This window comes from Heterodontus francisci, chromosome 8, assembly GCF_036365525.1.
Source record: "Heterodontus francisci isolate sHetFra1 chromosome 8, sHetFra1.hap1, whole genome shotgun sequence".
In the NCBI taxonomy this organism is placed as follows: Eukaryota; Metazoa; Chordata; class Chondrichthyes; order Heterodontiformes; family Heterodontidae; genus Heterodontus; species Heterodontus francisci.
In genome coordinates, this window is record NC_090378.1 from 22,881,931 (window position 1) to 22,909,167 (window position 27,237).

Genomic DNA, 27,237 nt, shown 5'->3' on the forward strand with positions numbered 1-27,237 from the left:
TTTATACAGTTCCAGCATTACATCCCTGCTTTTGTATTCTATACCTCGGCCAATAAAGGACAGCATTCCATATGCCTTCTTCACCACTTTATCTACCTGTCCAGCCACCTTCAGGGACCTGTGGACATGCACTCCAAGTCTCTCACTTCTTCTACCCCTCTCAGTATCATCCCTTTTATTGTGTACTCCCTTGCTTTGTTTGCCCTCCCCAACTGCGTTACCTCACACTGCTCCGGATTGAATTCCATTTGCCATTTTTCCGCCCACTCAACCAAACCATTGATATCATTCTGGAGTCTAATTCTATCCTCTTCACTATCAACTACACGGCCAATTTTTGTGTCATCTGCAAATTTCTCAATCATACCACCCACATTTAAGTCCAAATCATTAATATACACCACAAAGCAAGGGACCCAATACTGAGCCCTGTGGAACGCCACTGGAAACCGCTTTCCATTTGCAAAAACACCCGTCGACCACTACCCTTTGTTTTCTGCCACTGAGCCAATTTTGGATCCAGCTTGCCACTTTCCCCTGTATCCCATGGGCTTTCATTTTTCTGACCAGTCTGCCATGTGGGACCTTGTCAAATGATTTACTAGAATCCATGTAGACCACATCCACTGCACTACCCTCACCAATCCTCCTTGTTACTTCCTCAAAAAATTTAATCAAGTTAGTAAGACACGACATACCCTTAACAAATCCATGCTGACTATCCCTGATTAAGCCATGCCTTCCTAAGTGGCAGTTTATCCCGTGTCAAAGAATTGATTCTAATAATTTACCCACCACTGACTGGCCTGTAATTATTTGGCCTATCCCTCGCACCACGCATATATCGCCATACCTTCACTCGCTGAATCACAATCCTGGAACTCCTTCCCAAACAGCACTGTTGGTGTACCCACACCAGATGGACTGCAGCGGTTCAAGAAGGCAGCTCACCACCACCTTCTCCAGGGCAATTAGGGATGGGCAACAAATTCTGGCTTAGCCAGCCATGCCCACAATCCATGAAAGAATAAAAAGATTGAAAGTCCAGGGAAGGGAAGCCATTGCTGGACATGCTCTGGATTCATCCAGGCAAGTAAAAATATTACTGTGCAATGGAGGAGGATGGCATTATCAACAGTCAAATGCCATAGAGAGGATAATTTTGATTAATGCTAGGGCTGTTTTGTTGCTGAGAGATGAGTGGAAACTAGACTGAGTGATTTGAACAGGAAGTTTCAGCAGAGGTGGGCACAGAACTGAAATGCGACCATATGTTCAAGGAAGTTGGAGAGGAAAGGGAAGTTACATTTTTTTTTTGTCGGGTGATGATACTGGTCTTGAAGGGGAGGACACCAGTGTCAGAGGAAAGTGAATTGTTAATGATGTTGGCTGCGATGGCGATAAGGCAGGGTAGTTGAGTGATCTGAAATGGGGATGGGTTCAGGAGGTGGGTCTGATGGAAGAGATGATTATGGAAAGGGTAAAGAGAATTATGGGAGAGAAATAGCAAAGTGATCTCTCATCAGGTCTGAAGTGCTTGGAAGATGATGGGGAAGAGGAGAAAGCAGAAGCAACTGCATGGGTAGCCTTGATCTTAGCAATTTATAAATCTAGGGGATTTGAGACTATAGCTAGGTGTGGAGAAGAAGAGCCTATAATCTTGGAATAGTATGTGGTTTTGGCTGATGAAAGTGAAGCACAATAGAGTTTGATATGTTCCAAATCTAATTGATGTCCCGGTTAGTTGTGGGTGCCAGGTGCACTTGTGGTTGTGCCCACTTATCTGAGGGTATGAAGATGAGGGTTATACTGGGAGAGCAGGGATGGAAGACAGTAATCAATGTGCTGGGATAAAGAGCTCCAAAGGATAGAAAATGAACATGTGTTGATGAGGTTGGTTCCGCTAGGATGCTCCATACAAATAACATATCAGCGTCTAACCTCCCATTTAATGGATGGTAATTTGCATGAGTTAATGAAGTTGTGCAGGAATCTCTACATCTGTACTACAGGAAGGAATAACCACCTTTGGAAGGAGTGGACAGATGAAAAATGCCCTCCAGAAACTGTTCCACTTTTGAGAAAGATAGTAATCTTCCCTGATAGCTTAGTGAGGAAGTGAAATTCCTAATGTGATTTTGAGCCATACAGAGGTTTCAGAACCAGTCACCGTTTTGTGTTTGTTTAGCTCATATCATCTCTCGCAGCAGTTGCAACCTTCTATAGACCTTAGAATCCCTGGATTTGAGAGGAATGAAATTTGGCCCTCCCAATCCTGATTGCTCCAAGAATGAAGTGTAAAATTTGGCTTCTAGTAGTTCATTCTCAATATGTTGCTGTGCACAACATGAAAGTACTCCTAAGATGCACTTTATGTCCTGAATGTGAGTACTTTGTCCCACCAGGGGCTAAGTTTTCTTCTATTGACTACTAACGTCACACTGCAAACTGCTGACCACTTGAATTAGAGGAAAATGGTGAAAATAATTTTCTCGTGCATGGCAATTCTTCAATCAAGATTACTGCTTCAGTTCAGGAAAGAACATGCAGTGACAAATCTTGATCTGTGTCGTGTGAAAAGTGTTTTGGGTCAGATTTTAATATCATTTAGATTCAAACACACTTAGAAATGTAACCAATACTTGAACAAATAAGTTTGTATTGGCTTTTCTTGGTGTTGGCTGCAGTACTTTTGCTGGTAGTCCTTCTGAGTGTGTTTTTCAATTGATGACACATCTAATTCTTTAAAGGATGTCTGATTTGTACCTCAGATTTGCCTCACAGCAATGTGTGCTTGAACTTGTCCCTTTTCACTGAGGTCAGTGCATCAAATGCAGCGACAGCTGAAAGATTTGATTTTCCTATGTGCTCTATTTTACTTGAGGGACACAGACCAGTTTAGATTTACCTTCATTTATACAATTGTCTGGATTTGTGGTACTCTACTTTGTCTGCTTAACTGGCAATGTATAGTTATCTTTCCACAGATGTGTGTACTGCTTTCACGAAGTGCCTGTTCTGTCTTTTACCTCTTAAAACAGAGGTCAAGTACTTGGAGAAAGCATTACATATAAACCACAAAGCATCCTTGTTCTTTACAATATTTTCTGCATTCTTCTGTTGTATTTTTAGTATGGAAAACACAAATACAATATACAAATGTTGAATTTTGAAAAACTGTGGGGTAGAAATGCCCTACGAAGTTAATATTATATAGTGTATTTACACAAAGACAAGATACTTATGAAATTTTATTTTTGTTCTTGCATCAAAAAAGAACTTTTATTACAATTCCAAGATGATCAAAGAAAGTTAGCATGGGATGTGTCCATGCTAGGTCATGTCTTATTAATCTAGTTGAATACTTTGAGGTCACTAACATGGTGAATAAGGGAATGTCCATGGATGTTGGCTATGTGAACTTCCAGAAGGCATTTGATAAAATTCCATGCAAGAGTTTGTTACGACCGATCGCTCAAGATAAAGCCCCCAATCAAATTTTACGATTCTGATTGCGGTAGGAGCAAAGCACTGTCAAATCATTCCTGCCACGCCACAGATCACCTAACATATCACTTTAAACTTTCCAAATTAAAGAAAACCACAGCCAAATTGACCATCTATTAACCCCCGAATGAGGCTAACCAAAACAGGTGTCTTTAGATCAACAAATTAACTGTTTAATTAGAAAAACTAAATTCATAAACACTACCAAGATATAAGCAACATTTAAAATAGAAAATTAATGTCCTTGCAGATTTATGCTCCTGCCAAAGTGGAATCTTCCAATATGGAGCTGTCCAAAGTTGCTTGAAGTCCTCACAGCCGTCCGATGAGGGAAAAGAAAACATCCAACATCTGAAATTGTAGCTCCCTTTTCAACCTTAGCTGATCAACAGCTCATAAACACTTCAATGCATCAATTTGGCTTTAGAGTTTTGAGGGGTGAAAAAGTGATCAGTCTGAAATTACTTTCCTTCAGTTTAAACTGTCAGAGAACTCTGTTAGGTTCATGCTGGTCTAGCTGTCTGTGTCTGTTAACTGTCTCTCAAAAGCCAGTTTTTCAGCTCGTTTCAAAAGTCAATTGCAACATTATATATTGTGTTCTCATTCTCTGGCTGTATCCCGGGCAACCGAGATGCACTTTTCTTGCTAACTTCTGAGGCTTGCTTGTTCTTAAAGCAGTACTGATCCTTTGCTGGCTTAAAGACACACCACATTTTTCCCAAAAAAACAGGATCATAACATTATGAAAAAAAATGAATGTGCATAGAATTTGGAAATAACTTTATCATATGGTTGATAATTAATTGTCTAAAGCTGGGAGACAGAAAGTCAGGATAAAGGGAGTGTACTCTGGCAGTTTGTGAAGATTGTTCCTCAGGGATCAAAACTAGGGTCTCAGCTTTCCATCATTAGATCAATTACTTGGATAACGAAATAGATAGTTGTATGTCCAAATTTCCAGATGACACTAAATTAGGAGGTAAAGTAAGTTGTGCAGATGGAAGCTGGAAGTTACAAGGTGATATAAACAAATTGAGTGGGAAAAATTGGCAGATGGAGTTCAGTGTAGGGAGTATGATGTCATCCATTTTGGACACCCAAAGAAGGCAAATCAAAATATTTTCTTAATGGTGATGAACTCAACAATGGGGGAACAAAGGGATTTGGATGACCCTGTACACAAATTACTAAAATGTAGAGCATAGGCACAAAAAGCAATTAAAAAAAAGTTAATAGAATTTTGGTCTTTATTGCAAGGGGACTGGAATAGGAAGGGGAGGAAGTTATGCCTAATTTGTATGGAACCTTGATCAGTCCTCATCTGGATTACTTCGTTCTGCTTTGGGTACTGCATCTCAGGAAGGATGTATTGGCCTTGGAAGAGTCAGCACAGATTCACCAGAATGGTAACGAGGCTTAAAAAGCTAAATTACAAGTTGTGTAAACTTGACCGTATTCCCTTAAGTTTAGACGGTTAAAGATCGGATGTCCACCAAAGCTACTAAGTATCATCACCTCATTCCATGACAATATGAAAGGCACAATTCAACATGGTGGCTCCTCATCAGAGCCCTTTCCTATCCTGAGTGGTGTGAAACAGGGCTGTGTTCTCGCACCCACACTTTTTGGGATTTTCTTCTCCCTGCTGCTTTCACATGCGTTCAAATCCTCTGAAGAAGGAATTTTCCTCCACACAAGATCAGGGGGCAGGTTGTTCAACCTTGCCCGTCTAAGAGCGAAGTCCAAAGTACGGAAAGTCCTCATCAGAGAACTCCTCTTTGCTGACGATGCTGCTTTAACATCTCACACTGAAGAATGCCTGCAGAGTCTCATCGACAGGTTTGCGTCTGCCTGCAATGAATTTGGCCTAACCATCAGCCTCAAGAAAACGAACATCATGGGGCAGGATGTCAGAAATGCTCCATCCATCAATATTGGCGACCACGCTCTGGAAGTGGTTCAAGAGTTCACCTACCTAGGCTCAACTATCACCAGTAACCTGTCTCTAGATGCAGAAATCAACAAGCGCATGGGTAAGGCTTCCACTGCTATGTTCAGACTGGCCAAGAGAGTGTGGGAAAATGGCGCACTGACACGGAACACAAAAGTCCGAGTGTATCAGGCCTGTGTCCTCAGTACCTTGCTCTACGGCAGCGAGGCCTGGACAACGTATGCCAGCCAAGAGCGACGTCTCAATTCATTCCATCTTCGCTGCCTCCGGAGAATACTTGGCATCAGGTGGCAGGACTATATCTCCAACACAGAAGTCCTTGAAGCGGCCAACATCCCCAGCTTATACACACTACTGAGTCAGCGGCGCTTGAGATGGCTTGGCCATGTGAGCCGCATGGAAGATGGCAGGATCCCCAAAGACACATTGTACAGCGAGCTCGCCACTGGTATCAGACCCACCGGCCGTCCATGTCTCCGTTATAAAGACGTCTGCAAACGCGACATGAAATCGTGTGACATTGATCACAAGTCGTGGGAGTCAGTTGCCAGCATTCGCCAGAGCTGGCGGGCAGCCATAAAGACAGGGCTAAATTGTGGCGAGTCGAAGAGACTTAGTAGTTGGCAGGAAAAAAGACAGAGGCGCAAGGGGAGAGCCAACTGTGCAACAGCCCCAACAAACAAATTTCTCTGCAGCACCTGTGGAAGAGCCTGTCACTCCAGAATTGGCCTTTATAGCCTCTCCAGGCGCTGCTTCACAAACCACTGACCACCTCCAGGCGCGTATCCATTGTCTCTCGAGATAAGGAGGCCCAAAAGAAAGACGGTTGAAGGGATCTAATCAAGGTCTTTAAAATGATTAAGGAATTTCAGAGGATGGGTACAGACAAACTATTTTCTCTGGTGGGAGAATCCAGAACAAGGAATTATCTCAAAATTTGGAAGAAACCTTTTAGCAGTGAAATTAAGAAGCACTTTTTCCACACAAAGGGTAGTGGAAATCTGGAACACTCTTGCCCTGACCACTCTTTTCCTCCCCCCCCCCCCCCCCCCGGCAAAAAAAAGGGCTGTGGGTGCTGTGTCAGTTGACACTGTTAGTTTTGTTTGGCAACTACGTCAGTTAAATATGCCAAGGGTATGGAACAAAGGCGACTAAATGGCGTTGAGGTACAGAGCAGCCATAATCTAATACAATGGCTGGTCAGACTTGAGGGGCTGAATGTTTACTCTTCCTATTTTGCTAATTATTTCCCAATAATGTATATGATATAATTGAGCAGCATATTAATTTTATGTCTTTTGTAAATTATCTTTGTTTATTTCTTTAAAAATATATTTGGGTACTAGGATCTGACTTCAGTCCGAGAAGTGCAGTGTCAGATTTACTACAACTCAAAAATTGCTGTTAACGATATCAAATATAGATTTATATTTGTAAAAGTTAGTGTGTTTTAGTAGACTTGCCAGCCTTGAACTTCAAAGTGTTCAAATTGGTTGCCAGATGGGCTTTGGCTTTTCAGGTCCGTCCATAAAATATTAATCATTTCTAATGGAAACTCTTTACCCTGGAGACTACATTCAGCAAAGCTGCCTTGCTAGCTTTTATATTAGCTTTCTTTTAGATACAGCAAGCTACTGAGCATGTGTTGATTTGAGTGATGAAAGATCTTTGACACTTGACTGCTTTGTAATGGAAGGAATTGGTTTGAATTGTTTGCAGGTAGTTTTTGTTTCTGCTATTTGGTGCCTGTTTTATGGGGCATAGCATTTTCGGCCAGTTGTTTTTTCATTTACAGCAATTTATAATGCAAGCATACGTAAACGCCTGGCAGGAAAACACCAGCGGGTTCATCAAGACTGCCACACGCTCACGATAGCTGGATACTTCCTACCACTCTCCACAGTTTATGCTGCTCCAGAGTAAATGGACCTAGTTCTTTAAGCTTAAGAAAGACTTGCATTTATATCATGCTTTTCATGACCACTGAATGTCCCGAAGTACTTCTGAAGTTTAGTCGCTGCTGTTATGTAGGAAACATGGCAGTCTTTTAACGAGGAAGAAGAGGCTGCCCAAGTCATAGTGGAAGAATATACTTGAGACACTGGATATGCTAAAATTGATAAAGGAGCTATTAGATAGGCTAGCATACTTAAAGTTGATAAATCACCAGGACCAGATGTGATGCATCCAAGGATACCGAGGGAAGTAAGGGTAGGAATTGTGGAGGCACTGGCCATAATCTTCCAGTTCTCCTTAGATATAGGGGTGGTGCCAGAGGACTGGATTATTGCAAATGTTGCACCCTTGTTCAAAAAAGGATGTAAGGATAAGCCCAGCAACTACAGGCTAGTCAGCTTAACCTCGGTGGTGGGAAAGCTTTTAGAAAAGATAATTCAGGACAAAGTTAGCAGTCACTTGGACAAATGTGAATTTGTCCAAGCATGGATTTGTTAAGGGCAAATCATGTTTAACTAACTTGCTTGTGTTTTTTGATGAGGTAATAGGTAGGCTTGATGAGGGTAATGCATGGACTTCCAAAAGACATTTGATAAAGTACCACGTAACAGAGCTGTCAGCAAAGTTAGAGCCCATGGGATAAAAGGGATGCATGGATAGAAGATTGGCTGAGTGACAGGAATCTGAGAGTAGTGATGAACAATTGTTTTTTGAACTGGAGGAAGGTATATGGTGGCGTTCTCCAGAGATCGGTGTTGGGACCCATGTTTTTCTTGATATATATTAATGATCTAGACTTGGGTATACAGGGCAACCTTTCAAAATTTTCTGATAACACTTGGAGATATTGTGAGCTGTGAGGAGGATGGTGATAAACTTGAAAAGGACAGAGACACGCTGGTGGAATGGGCGGACAAGTGACAGATGAAATTTAATGTAGCGAAGTGTGAGGTGATTCATTTTGCAGGGAAGAATGCAAAGAGACAACATAAAATAAAGGGTGCAATTCTAAAGAGGGTGCAGGAGTAGAGGAACCTGGGGGTGTATGTGCACAAATTATTGAAGATGTCAGGGCAGTTTGAGAAAGCAATTAGTAAAGTATGCGGGATCCTGGGCTTATAAATAGGGACACCGAGTACAAAAACAAGGAAGTTATGATAAACCTCTATAAAACACTGGTTCGGCCTCAACTGGAGTATTGTGTCCAGCTCTGGGCACCACACTTCAGGAAGGATGCTAAGGCATTAGAGAGGATGTAGAAAAGATTCACGAGAATGGTCCCAGGGTTGAGGAACTACAGTTACATGGATAGATTGGAGAAGCTGGGGTTATTCTTCTTGGAGAAGAGGGGATTTGATAGAGGTACTCAAAATCATGAGAGGTCTGGCAGAAGGGTTGAGAACCAGAGGAGACCAATTTAAGATCATTGGATCTTAAGGGAGTAGATAACTATATGAAGAGAAAAGATTTGCAGGACTACAGGGAAAAAGTAGGTGAGTTGCTCTTGCAGAGAGCTGACACAGGTACGACAAGCTGAATGGCCTCCTTCTGTGCTGTAATCATTCTGTGATCCTATAATCTGCATGCAGCAAACTCCCACAAACAGCGAAGTGATGACCAGACAATCTGTTTTTGTGATGTTGATTGAGGAATAAATATTGGCCAGGACACAGGCACAGTGGCGCAGTGGTTAGCACCGCAGCCTCACGGGTTCAATTCCGGGTACTGCCTGTGTGGAGTTTGCAAGTTCTCCCTGTGTCTGCGTGGGTTTCCTCCGGGTGCTCCGGTTTCCTCCCACATGCCAAAGACTTGCAGGTTGATAGGTAAATTGGTCATTATAAAATTGCCCCTAGTATAGGTAGGTGGTAGGGAAATATAGGGACAGGTGGGGATGTGGTAGGAACATGGAATTAGTGTAGGATTAGTATAAACGGGTGGTTGATGGTCGGCACAGACCCGGTGGGCTGAAGGGCCTGTTTCAGTGCTGTATCTCTAAAACTAAAACTCCCCTACTCTCCTTTGATATAGTGGCATGTGATCTTTTACGCCCACCTGAGAAGGCAGACGGGGCCTCAGTTTAACATCTCATCCAAAAGACATCACCTCTGAGTGTTAGCCTAGGTTGTTATGCTCAAGTCCTGGAGTGGGACTTGAGCCCACAGCCTTTTGACTCAGAAGAGTGTACTACCAACTGAGCCATTGCTGGCACATATTTAAGGAATCATTCTTGAACCTTACCTCTGAACCACTTCCAAAGCACGATCACTCATTATATAAGGTTCTTGTATTACCCTTAAGACCGTGAGAAAGATTATAATGAGCAAAAATAAATTGTGTTCAATGGTGGCCTAGCAAACGTTTGGTCATAGGACTGGGTCCTCGTCATGGTGAATAGTCCACCTTATTTTCCAATGGCAAGATTATTTGTAGCTCTCAGTGAAAATTCATAAGTCGCACTTATAGCACTTTATAAAATATAATCCAGATTTCATGATGTTGAATTTGTTTGTATTGCAAGGCTGATTTGGCAGTGCTAAAACAACTATTCATGCACAATTGCTGAAAATTTGTGATGACTTTAAAGAAACTGTGTTCATACGAATCACTTACATTCATGACTTTTTTTTTTGTTCTGGCTGTGGACTTTCTCAGAAGAAAGAAAAATAGCTTGCCTTTGTAGGATCTCATCACTTCTCTCAGAAGCATCCCAAAGTACCTGGCTTGCAATTAATTCCTTTTTTGTTATTCTGTCATCAAACAAGACAAATGCTTTGCATACAGCTAGATCTCCCAAGCAACAATGAGATGAATGTTCAGATAATATTGTCAGGCAAACCTCCCACCTGCCAAGACTGAGGCACACATTATTTCACCACATGAACAAAAACTTAAAATTGCAAGTCCTGACTGGAAGGACATTTGCATAGTACCAGACAATGTTGAAACAATGGGGACCCAGCAGTTGCTTCCCCAATACACAGATGTGGTCAGACCAGTTTTAGACACATGACTAACTGCCTGCTGCTGAAAATTTGAACTTCCAACAAAGGATTTGTAGAGACAAAGCCGTGTGCTCATGGAGTGAAGAAGGCTGTGCTCCTGGAACTGAAGAGGAGCCCTCTCTGCCTTCCTCCATCTCTTTCCATGGAACTGAATCTTGTGCAAACACGTGAAACTCAGAGAGAAAAGTTTCCTACGTGAACAAGTTTTTAAGCCGCCTACTGGGCCCCAATGAAACACGACCATATCTTCAATCGAGGACTGCAACAAGCTCGAGAAACAGTAACAAGATATTGTCTCAAACTGTTCTTATCTTTTCTCCTCTTTTCTGTCCCTATCTGCATGTTTATATCGCGTGTGTATGCTCGCGTGGGTGCGTCGTATATCCATAGGTGTGAACCATATTAGATTTTAAGTTTAAGGTTTAATAAATTTCATCATCTTTAAACCAAAGAAAGCCTGTTTGTGCTCATTCTTTACCTTGTAATTGGAAAGTTGTGAACAAGGATTTACAAAAGAGGAGCTCAAAACACAGTGTGTTTAAAATTAAACCCTGTTACAATAAGACCAGGTGAAGATGGTAACGGACCCCTAAATACCTTTCACACCTGGTCTTAACAATACGTTTATTGATGGTGTTTTAAGGAGGGATGCTGCCAGGGCACCTTTAACTACTGCAACAGGTAGATAATAACTAACTCTCATTTTCATTCAATAATGCAGCATGCTCTCAGTAATAATGCTGAAGTGTTAGCATAGTTTATTTACTCATATAGGCCAACAATTTTCCATCTCGACATTCCTGACTGATAAGCGAAGCTTAGCTCAGTTGCTAGTATTCTCATTGAGGCCAATTGTGCCACCCTACTCCTGCCCTAGCTGAGACTGGGTAACTAGGCACCAAATGGGTTTGAATCTAAGATCCAGTTTCTTTGCAATGAAGTAATCCATAGTACTGCTATGAATTTTCTGAAGAGAAATAGTTGGGCAAGACTTTTCATACTCCCTAAACAAGTCCTTCTGGCTTTCCGCAGAGCGTTAGTCTGATTCATAATACCAGCCATGTACGAAGTGCACCAAAGGATAGATTATGCAGCTGTAAATGTAGTAGTTCACATTCTCCAATCTGTTTTATATTGCAGGCTGAATCTTGGGACAGCGACCTAAGTGCACTACCCTGTTAAACATTTATGTTCAAATAGTGCATTTACTACCTGCGAACTGGCCGCAAAGTGGATTCCATTACTTTGAAGATGTGCAGACTGCTGTGACTGTTTGGTACTACACACATGCTGACTAGTATCATGTTGTCCCTGCAACAAATTGTCACACGCTGCTAAGTGCTAATGTGCAGGATCATGCTGCCAAAACAGCATGTTATTTATCTCTCTCGCACTATCGATTCATATTTGGGGCACAATTTATATTCCAAAAAGTAGCTAATTATAATAATCTTGTTTCTGTGAGAACGTTCTCAATCAGCTTTTGCTTTATATAGTCCCATGTCTACAATTATAATGGAAAGTCAGTCTGTAATTACAGCCTCCCACCAATGATGATGCTGTAGCACCTCAGCCCGTATTACAGAGGAAATACTATACAGCAACCAAATCTCAATCTTTGCTTCACAAATTACTGTAGGTTTTGTCTAATTATTTTAAAATAAAAGAACAGATATATGACTTGAAAATAGGGACACAATTGCATCGGCATGCCCTGATATAATTATCAACTTCCTTCTAATCCTTTTAGTTTTAGATTTTTTAGTTTTAGAGATACAGCACTGAAACAGGCCCTTCGGCCCACTGAGTCCGCGCCGACCATCAACCACCCATTTATACTAATCCTACACTAATTCCATATTCCTACCACATCCCCACCCGTCCCCACATTTCCCCACCACCTACCTATACTTGGTCTTTGCTTCCCATGTTCAATGCCACAGAAGACTGGCTCATGAATATAAAATTATACTCCTGCTTACCTGCACATAATTTGTATAAGCTTATTACTGGACTATAGGGACTAGGTGGAGGTGAAGTTCAAATATATAGGTACCTTTATCTTGTTTTAACTGGCTGTTTCCTACTTTTGAAAGGCTTCCTAAATGCCAGTTTTAGTACTTTTTAAACTGGTGACTTTAGCTTGTAGCAGTTGTTTTCTGTGCAAGATCCACATGTTGGGAACCAGCAGCACTAGAATAATATGAAAGTGGCTGAAGATGTATTCTGCACACCACACTTCCTTCTGGCAGCTTCTTTGGACTGATCAGCCCTTGCAGTGTGGTTGATTTGATTATGTGCTTGTAAATAGTCATATGCTGTAAAGCATAGTCCTTAAAAATGTGTACCGTGTTCTTTTTGGGGTTTTTTTTTAAGTGCATTAAGGAGTCCCTTCGTTAGGATGTTCAGTGTCACCCGAGCACTTGCTGACTTTGTGTTAATTCCTCTGTGGATGAAAATAAACTGAGTATAGCCACACTGTGCCATCCATATATAACATCAGTTGGGGAAGATCCACCCAAACACCCTAGTTCATTAAGTAGCCTGTATAAAACATGTGCAGTTAAGGATAACTGCTGCACCAAAGGAGAATATAGTTTAATATTGATAATCTAATTTTTTTTTTAGGAATAAGATATATCCCAACTTCTGAATTTCCCAATCTAAAGTTCTACTTTTTATTATTAAATCAAATCTTGAACATAGATTTCTTTGGGGGGGGGGGAATAAAAATAATTGAAGTAATATTCAGACCACTTATTTCCTTCCTCAATTTTTTGTATTAAACTGAGCCTCACTTCTGTTTGCATAGTAAAATCTGTTTGCAGTACTAGTTTTTGATTTATTTCAGTGTTCTGTTGTCACTTTGACGTGCCTTGTATATTGCTTTGATTATTATGTAATCTGAGAGACTTGGTCTTCAAAGGTTTCAGTATATGGATGAGGTGTTCTTCACGCACATACCTTTGTACCCTTCTCTTGTATTTATTCACTTTGACATACAAACATTTGTAATATTTATATATGCTACCAACACAGTTATCTACTTTTAACTGTCAGGAGCATGAAGCATTTAAAAATCTCTATTTAAAAAAAAAATTGACAATTTTGTCTTTAAATTCGTCACTGGCGGTTTCTAATATTTCCAGGACTACAGTTGCAGCTCCTATCGCTTTTTAAGCTTAAATAATTCAAAATTCTTACCACTAAATTGCACTGGTTTTCAACAGATATCAAATGAGCCTTATTCTCTCAGTTTAAGGTGACTAAATGCTTTTGTAATCATTGGCAGTCCATATGAGTTTTTTTAATTTGTAAAAACAAATCAAAGGAATCAAAAATTAGCAAACATCATTTTTTTTTTTAAATGGTTTAGCAAAATTACTGTCTTAGAAAAGCCTGTGGTTTTATTTACTTGGGAGTAGAAAATCTGTCGATTAGGTACAGGTGATCTTTGCTACAATATGCTGCTGAAAAATTCTATTCAGGGTTTTGTCATAAGAAAGGAAATCTTCTGTAACCTGGAAGATGTAGTCTTTAGTATTACTTGGTTCTACTTGCTCTGATAAAATTAATTTTTTATTTAGATTTCTTGATAGCCTAGCACAGGATGATTCCTCGAATTGTAGGACATGTTTGCAGCACTGAATCTTCATTACCTGTCCTAGTTTCCCTTCCTGTTCAAATTTTTATAAAAGAGGTGTGCCTTTCTGTCTGTTTATATAACCTCAGCAGCTTGTTTACTGTAAATTGCAGGTAGATTAAAAAATCTACATTACACATATGTTGCTGGCTATTTCAGGTAATAACACAGATTGCCTAGTAATAGTGTCCAATTTGACATCTTGCAAGCCTGACTGTGCACTGGTTTGTGATCATATACTTTGAAGTTCAAATAGTTGATTTTAAGACTTCATAGAAGTTTGTTGTGCGTTTTTCCCATCCTCTTGCCCAGGTTGTGCAAGAGCAACTGAGGAGGATGTATTTTCTGTTCTGTAGCATAACCTTCTGTGTAAATTGACATTGCTTAATTTTGTGTCCCAAATTCATAGCCTAAATGTACTGTTCTGATTAGCTGGCAACTGTTTATTGATCTTCAATTGAGATTTTCTAGCTTGTCAGATTTTATGTGCCCCCTGGCAGATGTGCAAAAATTGATTTTTTTTTTTAAATCTTTGTAAAGGAAACTGCTTGAATATTGAGAAAATTCAAACCAGGTTAAAAAGTTTTCCTTACAATCTGGATATCTGTTTCGATGCAGGCTAGAGTTGAAGATTTCACTACTACAGGAATCTCTGCAGAGGCTCACCTCAGAGCTGTTTATATCTACTATTCTGAAAGAAGTTCATATCCAGAGCGAAGACCTGGAGAACTTGAGGAACATTTTCAAATGTCATGACAACAATTGAGAATGAGGAGGTCAGGAAATGATATGAAAACAGAAAAGGCCATCATAGTTTGAAATTACATAATTATATTAAGCAAATATTAAATCACTGCTTATTTTTCTTACACTGATATAGTTAATTTAATTATTAAACTATACATATTTATTTTTATTTATGGTAATTAATTTCTTAATTTTAAACTTTGAAGACCAGAAGGAAGATTTCTGTTGTGAACACTAACATTAGTCTGCATATATTTCTGCTTGTCCATGAGCACATATTTGTCACCTTAATAACTCCAGAACACTTCTTTCTTGCTCGGTATCCTCATTTGTATTCTAGGCATAAGCATAAATTACCAATGCGGATAATCAACACATGCATGTAGTTCCTCCAACTTGTTTCTGACATCAAGGATACCAGGATAGTACCCATTTGACTCTTTTCCTGTGCAATGTAAAGATCCTTTCTTGGGGATGATGCATTCATTCTTTTTCTTCTCTGTAGTCACTCTTCTTGCTGGCCTCCTCTGCAAAGGTTTGTTCAGTTTTTAACATTTAACAATTGGAAGTGTCTTTGCTTCTTTACCACTTGCAAATCAGAATATGATGATAATGGACCATTCAATTTTGCTTAGGTACATAGGATTAGGAATAGGTTATTCAGTCCCTCAAATCTCTTCCGCTATTCAGTGAGATTGGGGCTGATCTGTATCCTAGCTTCCTTCACTCACCTTGACTCCATATCCCTTAATGCCCTTGGATCGCAAAAATCTATCATTCTCAAATTTAAAATTAATTGGGTGAGCATCTTTTTTTGAGGGAGAAAGTTCTGCACTTCTACCCCCTTTGTGTGAAGAACTGTTTTTAACTTGTCTCCTGAGTGGCCTGGCTCTGATTTTAAGATTATGTCCCCTTGTCCTAGACTCCCAACAGCAGAAAAAGTTTCACTCTACCTTATTAGTTCCTTTAAAAATTCTGGGAAAAAACCTCAATCAAATCACCCCTAGACCTTCTATATTCTAGGGGCTACAAGCCTAATTTATGTAATTTTTCTTGATATTCTTATGAATCTGTACTGAACTTCCAAAGTTATTATATCCTTTCTACGGTTTAGTGCCCAGAACTGTGCACAGTATTCCAGATGTGGTCTAACCAGAGCTTTGTATAGATGTAGCAAAACTTCTAGATGTAAAGGCTAACATTCAGTTAGCCTTTTTGGTTATGTTTTGCACCTGACCATGTGTGTGGACCTCTAAATCTCTTTGGACCTCCACTTTTGCAAGGTTTTCACCATTTAAAAAAAATACTCAGATGCATCTTTTCTTTTCGACCAAGATGGATGGCCTTATACTTCCCTGCGTTGAAATCCATCTGCTACAGTTTTGACCACTCACTTACCCTATCTCTTTATAATTTTATGCTCCTGTCTACACTACTTATGCCACCAATCTTTGTGTCATCATCAAACGTGGAACTATGGCTCGCTATTGTGTTATCTAAGTCATTAATAAATATAGTGAATAGTTGAGGCCCCAGCACAGATCCTTGTGGAACACCAAAGAACAAAGAAAATTACAGCACAGGAACAGGCCCTTCGGCCCTCCAAGCCTACGCCGATCCGAATCCTCTAGCTAAACCTGTCGCCTATTTTCTAAGGGTCTGTATCTCTTTACTTCCTGCCCATTCATGTATCTGTCTAGATACATCTTAAAAGACGCTATCGTGCCCGCGTCTACCACCTCCGCTGACAATGCGTTCCATGCACCCACCACCCTCTGCGTAAAGAACTTTCCACGCATATCCCCCCTAAACTTTTCCCCTTTCACTTTGAACTCGTGTCCCCTTGTAATTGAATCCCCCACTCTGGGGAAAAAGCTTCTTGCTATCCACTCTGTCTATACCTCTCATGATTTTGTACACCTCAATCAGGTTCCCCGTCAACCTCCGTCTTTCTAATGAAAATAATCCTAATCTACTCAACCTCTCTTCATAGCTAGCGCCCTCCATACCAGGCAACATCCTGGTGAACCCCCTCTGCACCCTCTCCAAAGCATCCACATCCTTTTGGTAATGTGGCGACCAGAACTGCACGCAGTATTCCAAATGTGGCCGAACCAAAGTCCTATACAACTGTAACATGACCTGCCAACTCTTGTACTCAATACCCCGTCCGATGAAGGAAAGCATGCCGTATGCCTTCTTGACCACTCTATTGACCTGCGTTGCCACCTTCAGGGAACAATGGACCTGAACACCCAAATCTCTCTGTACATCAATTTTCCCCAGGACTTTTCCATTTACTGTATAGTTCACTCTTGAATTGGATCTTCCAAAATGCATCACCTCGCATTTGCCCTGATTGAACTCCATCTGCCATTTCTCTGCCCAACTCTCCAGTCTATCTATATTCTGCTGTATTCTCTGACAGTCCCCTTCACTATCTGCTACTCCACCAATCTTAGTGTCATCTGCAAACTTGCTAATCAGACCACCTATACTTTCCTCCAAATCATTTATGTATATCACAAACAACAGTGGTCCCAGCACGGATCCCTGTGGAACACCACTGGTCACACGTCTCCATTTTGAGAAACTCCCTTCCACTGCTACTCTCTGTCTCCTGTTGCCCAGCCAGTTCTTTATCCATCTAGCTAGTACACCTTGGACCCCATGCGCCTTCACTTTCTCCATCAGCCTACCATGGGGTACCTTATCAAAGGCCTTACTGAAGTCCATGTATATGACATCTACAGCCCTTCCCTCATCAATCAACTTTGTCACTTCCTCAAAGAATTCTATTAAGTTGGTAAGACATGACCTTCCCTGCACAAAACCATGTTGCCTATCACTGATAAGCCCATTTTCTTCCAAATGGGAATAGATCCTATCCCTCAGTATCTTCTCCAGCAGCTTCCCTACCACTGACGTAAGGCTCACCGGTCTATAATTACCTGGATTATCCCTGCTACCCTTCTTAAACTAGTCACTTCCATTCAATTTGAGTACGTACCCATTATCCACATAAGTAGAGCTTGTATTTGAGTTGAAGGATCCAATTATTTAGCAAGAGCTGTGGGCGGCACAGTGGCGCAGTGGTTAGCAGCGCAGCCTCACAGCTCCAGCGACCCGGGTTCAATTCTGGGTACTGCCTGTGCGGAGTTTGCAAGTTCTCCCTGTGACTGCGTGGGTTTTCGCCTGGTGCTCCGGTTTCCTCCCACAGCCAAAAGACTTGCAGGTTGATAGATAAATTGGCCATTATAAATTGCCCCTAGTACAGGTAGATGGTAGGGGAATACAGGGAAGGTGGGGATGGGGTAGGAATATGGGATTAATGTAGGATTAGTATAAATGGGTGGTTGATGGTCGGCATAGACTTGGTGGGCCGAAGGGCCTGTTTCAGTGCTGTATCTCTAAATAAATAAACTTAAAGATTTCTCTCTGACATCCAGCTTGTTGAAGGGAGTGGGCACTAACAGGAGGGCTGTTACCTTTTGCTATGGAAACCTTAACTATTTTTGCAAAATCTTTTCTTGACCAAGCACACAGAATGGAAGTAAGTTGTCTGGATGTTAGATGACAGAATCCATATTTATTTTATAAAATCTGCCATATTCCAGAGAACCCTCAGCACTTGTATTGGGTTTGAAGTCCAGTTGTATCAGAGTACATAATGTAGCTGTAGTAGTTTTTCATATATAGGTCATTGATTTGTGTGAGGGCAGGACCTCCGTTGTTACAAGGGGTGTACAAAAGACCAATTCTGTCCAATTTCTACTTTTGCCTGCTGTGTGCATTAAATTTGATTGAGGCAGAATAATTGGTGAACTGTAGGTACCTGTATTTGGTCGTCCATGCCTTACTTGCAGGACCGATACTTAGATTAGATAGTTTTCATTTAAGCTTCCTGCCTAAAATAGTTTGAAATTCTGCTTCAACCGAAAATCTCCATTCCAAAACTTTAGCCAGCAGCTTGTGAGTTGGAGCACAGGTTCCCTATTATACTGATGGATAAAGGTCAGCTCTTAAGCTATTTTTGTTCATATCACGAGGGATGGTGACTGTTTAGGTGAAGATAATATCAACATTATTGCTTCTTAGTGCCATCCTTTCACTTTTGTTGCCTTCTCCCATGGGTATTGTATAACTTACTTCATCCCATTCAGACTTCTTATTCTTTATATAATTAATATTTAATTTCATTATGTTGTTTCTCTACCTTCTTTAGAAAATAACTACCATTGCATGGTGTGGAAAGGGAGGGTCAAGTAAGTGCCATTCCAGAGTCAAATTAACTGATTCATGAAGAAGGGCCAGTTTGATAAGGGCACCATCACCTTTGAAACTATAACCTTGTTTGACTCAAGTGTCTTGAGCAAAGCTAGGATAGGGGAAGAATATCAGGAAAAAATGAATGAGAGGAAAGAGGGACTAGGCATGTTGATTCTTCTCATCGGTAAGCTGGACCTTCTCTTTTAGCATATGCAGTAGAATGTTGTTTTAAAGAATGGCACATATCTTACAAGTTGTGTTGTCTTGCGTTGTATTACCACCCCCCCCCCCCCCCCCCCACCCAGTGTGCTTAGTCTTCAAATATATATATAAAAAAAGTTTCCACTGGGAGCAAAAATGAGACATTTCCATTTATAACCTAAATAAAACCCCTTTCAGATACTTTTACAGTGAAACCATGATTACCTGTGAACATTTTTCTGGAAACCAGAAGACCAGTGGACTGTGCTGTAGTAATCTCACAATTAGTTAATTGTAATATAGTGTAACCTCCCTGCTGTTGTCCCCAATATTCTGCTTTCTCTGTTATCTCTTGTATTCATATAAATGTAGACCTATTTTCAGGACCTTCTATCCCCATAACTATTTTGATTAAGGATACCAAATGGTGTCAGTTTTGGAGTATTAATGTGACAGCATTAGTCTTGGACATTGCTTAGAGTTATTTAACTGGCAACTTAATGTATTTGCTTTTTCGTAGCTTGTTTGGTTAGGTGATTAGAGTTTAATTGCATTTCTTTGTTTTATCCTAGATTGACAAGAAGATTGGTCACCACTAATCTTTTGTTTCACTGGAGCCTCAGATTCCATCCAACTGTATAATAGAATCTACAAGAATTGTTTCTTGTAAAGGATAAACAATGATGTATTTCTATGATGGAAAGTTTATAGTTTGTTGATTAACTTTAACATACTGGTTATATTTAAGGTACTTTTTTCAAAAAAATCTAAATCATGGATCACAGTAGCTAAATAAACATATTCCTTACCTGCTATTTGTGTGATGCATTTTAACTAAGTTGAGTATTGGTGGGAAAATTTATTTGGATTTTCAGAAGGCTTTTGATAAGGTCCCACACAACAAAATTTGAGCACATGGGATTGGGGGTAAATGACATTTAGAACAGATCTAACAGCTCAAAACTGGGCACCCAAGAGGCATTGTAGGCATCAGTAGCAGAACTGTATACCACAACAATATGTCATCTCACAGCCTGGCATATCCCTCTGCCGACCATTACCATCAAGCCAGGGGATCAACCCTGGCTCAATGAGAAGTGTAGAGGAGCATACCAGGAGCAACACTAAAGAATGAGAGTTGTGAGGAGGATGAAAAGAGGCTTCAAGGGGATTTGGACAGGCTAAGTGAATGGGCAAGAACATGGCAGATGGGATATAACATGAATAAGTGTGAATTGATCCACTTTGGTAGAAAAAACATAAAGGCGGAGTATTTCTTAAATGGTGAGAGGTTAGGAAGTGTTGATGTCCAAAGGGACCTGGGTGTCTTTGTTCATGAGCCACTAAAAGATAGTATGCAGGTGCAGCAAGCAATTAGGAAGGCAAATGGTATGTTGGCCTTCATTGCAATGGGATTTGAGTACAGGAGTAAAGATGTCTTGCTGCAATTGTACAAAGCCTTGGCAAGACCACATCTGGAGTATTGTGTACAGTTTTGGTCTCCTTACCGAAAGAAGGATATACTTGCCACAGAGGGAGTGTCACAGATGTTCACCAGACTAATCCCTGGGATGGTGGGATTGTCTTATGAGGAGAGTTTGCAGAAACTGGGCCTGTATTCTCAAGAGCTTCGAAGAATGAGAGGTGATCTCGTTGAAACTTATGAAATTCTTACAGGATGTGACAGGGTATATGCGGATAGGATGTTTCCTGTGGCTGGTGAGTCTAGAACAAGGGGACACCATCTCAGAATAAGGGGCAGGCCGTTTAAGACTGATATGAGGAGGAATTTCTTTATCAAAAAGGAGGAGGTATTGGGCGTCTTGAAAAACATTAAGGTAGATAAGTCCCCAGGGCCTGATGGGATCTACCCCAGTATACTGAGGGAGGCAAGGGAGGAAATTGTTGGGGCCTTGACAGAAATCTTTGCATCCTCATTGGCTACAGGTAAGGTCCCAGAGGACTGGAGAATAGCCAATGTTGTTCCTTTGTTTAAGAAGGGTAGCAAGGATAATCCAGGAAATTATAGGCCGGTGAGCCTTACGTCAGTGGTAGGGAAATTATTGGAGAGGATTCTTCGGGACAGGATTTACTCCCATTTGGAAACAAACTAACTTATTAGCGAGAGACAGCATGGTTTTGTGAAGGGGAGGTCATGTCTTACTAATTTGATTGACATTCAATTGGCAATTTCCTTTAAGGGGGCTACCGAATGGTTGGAGGGCAAAATGCCAAAATTATACGCTGATGCAGTGGGAAATGCTCTTTTGCCAGAAGTGATGCAGAGTCGAGGTTTCGCTATACTAAACCTGAGAGTGCTTCATCCTGACACTGGCCTAGAAATTAAATGGCGGAATTCCCGGTTTTCAGGCGCAAAGCAAGCACCATGGGTACATGCATACTGATTCGTGGAGTGGGGTTCAACAAAAAAAATAGTTTGGAAACCTCTTATTTAGGAAAATGAATAACTTAATGTGATCTTATTCCTAATTAATTTTACTTAATATTTCTTCACGATGGTACTATAAGTGCAGAATTTGTTGACCCTGCAATCTCTATGATCTAAAACTTAACCATACACAATCAGTATTTAGGAAATAGTATGCCACAGACCATAAATCCTCCCTTTGGTTTTATCATTATAACATTGTTCGCACCCTTTTTATTACCGACCGCTCCAGTCAAAGCCCCCAATCAAAATATATGATTCTGATTGTGGTGGGAGAAACGCACTGTTAATTCAATCCCGTCCCTCCACAGATCGCCTAATATGTCATTTTAAACTTTCCAAATTAAAGAAAGACCCAGCCAAATTGTACCATCTATTAACTCCTGAATGAGGCTAACCAAACCAGGTGTCTTTAAGTCAACAAATTAACTGTTTAATTAAAAAACTAAATTCTTAAATACTATGAAGATATAACCAACATTTAAATTAGAAAAAATAGAGTCCTTGAAAATTTACAGTCCAATGATGCTTGAAGACCTCACAGCCGTCCGATGGGAGAAAAAATGTTCTTCCACAGAAGAACAGTCCGTAGTCTAATTCCAGCAGTAAGTGATGCTTTCCTTCCTTCAGCGAATTTAACAATTAACGACTTGCAAATACTTTTTAAATGAATCAGTTTGGCTTTAGAGTTTTTGAGGTATAAAAGATTGTACAGTCTAACTTCCCTTCGTTCAGTTTAAATTACCAGAGATCTCTGTTTTGGCTTGACTTTTTTTTAGAATTTTGAGGGCGGCACAGTGGCGCAGTGGTTAGCACCGCAGCCTCACAGCTCCAGCGACCCGGGTTCAATTCTGGGTACTGTCTGTGTGGAGTTTGCAAGTTCTTCCTGTGTCTGCGTGGGTTTCCTCTGGGTGCTCCGGTTTCCTCCCACATGCCAAAGACTTGCAGGTTGATAGGTTAATTGGCCATTATAAATTGCCCCTAGTATAGGTAGGTGGTAAGGAAATATAGGGACAGGTGGGGATGTGTTAGGAATATGGGATTAGTGTAGGATTAGTATAAATGGGTGGTTGATGGTCGGCACAGACTCGGTGGGCCGAAGGGCCTGTTTCAGTGCTGTATCACTAAACTAAACTAATTAAACAGACTAAAATTCTCTTCAGTTTAAATGGTTGAGAGCTCTTTTTTCAGGTGCTAACACCAGCTGTCTGTCTGTGTTCTCTGTTAGAACAGACTGTCTTCAACTCAAAAACCAGTTCAAAATTGAATTGTAACAAATGTATCGCATGATGCTCAATCCAACTGGCTATATCCATGATGACGAGAATGCACCCTTTGAATTGCAGTCTCCGAATGGCTGTATCCAGGGCAATGAAAATGCACCTTCTCGGTAACTCCAGAGGCCTGCTGGTTCTTAAAGCCGTACTGATCCTTTGCAAGCCTTAAAGGCACACCACATATTCCTGGGAAAAAGACTACAGGACCATGACACCTTCCTTAGAAATGTTTGAAGATATTTAATGAATTGTGTACCATGGATATATAAAATACATTCAAAGTAATAATTTCAATGAGGGCGGGAGGGGGAAAAGTTATCTTCAGAAATATTATAGGTGAGATGTTGAACAGTCCAATATTAGAAGTCTGGAAATGACTAATCAATTAAACCATTCAGCCTTCAATTTTTCTTATTGAACCTGAGAGGAAGTACTTCGCAAAGAATTAGCAGTCTTTTTCTTCAGTGAAAACAAAATAGTCATTCTACAAACTGTGTAAATGTAAGCTTGCATAACCTAATTTATCCCCTCTGCCACAGCAAGTGAAAACCAAACTGAGTCACTCCTGTGATATTTATATGCTGGATTCCACTAGATCTAAAAGTAGTTTCCTTTTTGATAATTCACTTACAACCTGTCCTGAAGAGATTGTGCATGACAACACTATTTAAAAACAATCCAACAATGTAACTAGGTCTTGTTCAGCTAGTTCAATTGTAGGGAAACTCATGCAAATAGTTCACAGGAAATGTGTTGTCCTATTAAGTTTGCAATCAAACCATTAGCATATCTGAGACATTTTGTCACTCATGTTCTCAAAAGATTAATCACTGTCTCCCACCCAAGTCACTTCCCCTGTCATTGCCCCCATGTTTTCTCCTTCAAGTCAAAGGGTTTAAAACTGAAGTGTACCTGGCAGATATGGCTTGACCACATTAAACATTATGTGCTTTACTATCCTCAGCCTATTACTCCAGGATCATCCAAGAGGGCAAAGACAACTTCAAGCTTCCTCTTTGTATGACTACCTTCTTAGCACCCTCTTTTCTACCTAGCTGCCTTCATTTCAAACAGCAAATCTGAGGAGCTCAAGAGGATTTTTGTCTTCAACATCAAGACTATCTTTGAAGCTGCCAACACTACTTCCTCCCACCCTAACCTTTCAGTTTCCCACCCACTCTAGCCCGGGGCCCTAGTATTTTTCCAGTTTCTAAGCCATTACCCACCCTCTCTAAAAAATCATCATAAAAGCAAAATACCGCAGATACTGGAAATCTGAAATAAAAACAAAGTGCTGGAAATACTCAGGTCAGGCAGCATCTGTGGAGAGAGAAGCAGAGTTAACATTTCAGGTCTGTGTACTTTTATCAGAACTCTGTAAAATCATCTTGTCCATGAGACCCACCCTCAATCTCCCTATCCAAATATAACCAGAGGATTTTCATCAATAGCTTTTTTCCTTTTCCACACAACCCTGAAATTTTGAGTTCCCCTAAGGACCTATCACATTCCCTCTTCTTTCCCTTCTCTGTGCCTTTCAGCAACATCACCTGTGAGCACTGGGGTCACCTGCCACATGTACCTACTGGTATGTGGAGCACATTTTCAGTCAAAGTATTAATTAATATTAGTGACACCACATTATGGAGCACCCTTTTTCACAACTTCAGTTCAGAAACTCTGGAGATGCAATAAAACACCTAGTTATAATATGTGCATCTCCTGAACTCTGATTATTCTGTAGCATTTTCATGGCTATTTGTATCCTAACAATGTTTTTGGAGATTACGGCCCTGGTCCTCTGACATGTGTTCAGCTTTAAGATAACCCTTTGACAATCTTAAATAATTTATACCTAAAGGTAATCAAACTAACTGACTTGTCTTTCACCTAATGATGAATCACTGTATTTGTTCAGCTTGTGAATTTAGACAATGCCACCAAGTGTTTCCAAGGTTGTCAGTATAGGAATGTCACTGATTGTAATATAAAGCTGTTTTTTCATGTTCACTAAGTCACATACGTTTCTCTATAATTATTATACTGTTGTAGATTGACAGTTTCACTTTACCATGGTGACACATACTATCCAACTAACAGCAAAAACATTTGTTTCAACTTTCTGCACACAGTTGCCTCATAAGCATTTCCAGGTAACTGTGCTAATCTTTTAGCTTTGTTTTAGTAAGTAGAATATGGACTTTTAAAATCTGTGATGGTTAGTTTTTGAAACTTTAAAATGATTTACATTGAATGCTTTATGCTGCACAGTGGCCTAAACCAAAAGTATGGAGAAATTTAGAAAATTAATCCCACCATACAGTAAAACAAAATATATAAGATATTGTATAGAGTTATGTGAGTATTAATTGGCCTATTTTCCTCTTTTTCAAAAATGAAAAGCCTGACAATTTACAAACCATTTACAAATTTGTGGAAATGTGGGGTTATTGAAATATGCTATTGTTGAAAATGTGATTTTGTTAGTGCTAAGGAAAAGCTAGCAACCAATCATGATGCAGTTTTAATAATCCTTTGAAGCTTTTTAAGCAATGAATGAACCATTTAGCTGTTCATTAATGCAGCTATGGCCTATGCAGCATTTGCCAAGTGTCTCCACAAAGATTGAGGAAAAGTCAGTGTAGCCATCAGGCCCTAGAAGCACTAATAAGAATGGAGTGATGTGAACTGATCAAATACAATGAGGAGGTGGCCAATGTGGCAATTTGTCATTGAAAAAAATGGTGAACACAATGTCAAAAGCTTACAGACTGTTCAGAACTTCAAAATAAAGAAAACACAAAGAAAGTAGCTGCACAAAACATGAAGGAAAATACCATATAAAGGAATGTGTTAAAAGCTGACACACAGCAATGCTAGCAAGGGTGTAGCGAGTAAAGAAATAGTGTGGATGTATAAATTACATTGTCCATGTCATGTCATACACAAAAACAATTTCCATGGGCTAGGTCAGTTACCTTAGTGTAAACCTAGCCTGGAGCAGCAGGATATTGTGTGGATCTCATGAACAGAAATAATTCATTCTGTATGAGTAAAGAATAATTGAATCATTTAGAAGGAAAAATCTTAAAAGGCATTGTCAACATTGTTAAAAGGCTTGCACAGAAGGATTGACGTGCCAAATTAATCATATATTTAATGCTTCGGATAATATGCATATACACTCTACACAAGAGCACAATATTGTATGTTATGTAGTATCCAAATGGATACATCTACTGCTGCTCATAATGTTGTTACTGCTCTTGTGAAACAGTAAGGAGATTCCAGTGGTTTACCAAGACACTACCGAAAAGCATTAATCATCTGAGCACTAGGCACCACTACCCCAACTTGAATCAGCACAGATATGTAGGGGATTACCATAATGAAGTTGAGTAGGAGGTACAGAATGGTAAAGAAATAGAAATAGTGAGATTGATGAGGGACCAGTTAGCAACAGGTAGAGCTACAGTATGCGGATTGCCATTCCAACAACAACTTGTATTTATAGAGCACTTTTAACGTCATAAAATGTCCCAAGGTACTTCACAGGACTGTTATTGAACAAGATTTGACACCAAGCCACATACAGAGTTATTAGGACAGGTGACTAAAAGCTTAGTCAAAGAGATATGTTTTAAGGAACGTCTCAAAGGAGGAGACAGAGGTAGACAGGTGGAGAGGTTTAGGGAGGGCATTCCAAAGTTTAGGATCTAGGCACTGAAGGCACGGTCGCCAATGGTGGAACAATTAAAATTGGGGGTGCTCAAGATACCAAAATTGGAGGAGCATAGAGATCCAGGAGGGTTGCTGGTCCAGAAGAGGTTACTGAGTTAGGGAGGGGTGAGGCCAAGGAGGAATTTGAAAACATGAAAAGAATGATAATTTTAAAATTGCTGGACTAGGAGCCAATGTAGATCAGAGAGCACAGAAATGATGGGTGAAAGGGATGGTGCAATTTAGGATACGGACATCAAAGATTTGGATGTGCTCAAGTTTGCAATGTATGGAAGGTGGGCAACCAGACAGGAGAGCATTCTAACAGTTGAGTCTAGTAGTAACAAAGGCATGGATGATGGTTTCAGCAATAGATGAGCAAAAGTGGAGTAGAAATGGGCAATGTTGCAGAGATGGAAGTAGGCAGACTTGATGATGGAGTCAGAAACTCACCTCATAGTCAACTCAGATGGAAAAGTTGCAAAAGATCTGGTTTAGGCTCAGATAATGACGAA

General features: G+C 40.3%; 1 protein-coding gene across 4 annotated transcripts in view; it reads left to right on the plus strand.

Annotated features, from left to right (window-relative positions):
• Window positions 1-20,085, plus strand: part of rpap2 (RNA polymerase II associated protein 2) — a 158,117-nt gene extending 138,032 nt beyond the window's left edge. Inside the window, exons 11-12 of one of the 4 annotated variants that reach the window (XM_068036773.1) lie at window positions 14,678-14,835; window positions 19,849-19,933. In XM_068036773.1, coding sequence (XP_067892874.1) covers window positions 14,678-14,825 — 148 coding nt within the window. In that variant the 3' untranslated portion in view covers window positions 14,826-14,835; window positions 19,849-19,933. Of the gene's footprint in view, window positions 1-10,066; window positions 10,803-11,556; window positions 11,597-14,677; window positions 14,836-19,848 lie in introns of those variants that run through there. The other 3 variants (XM_068036775.1, XM_068036777.1, XM_068036776.1) reach the window with 3 other exon arrangements.
• The last annotated feature ends 7,152 nt before the right edge of the window (window positions 20,086-27,237 follow it).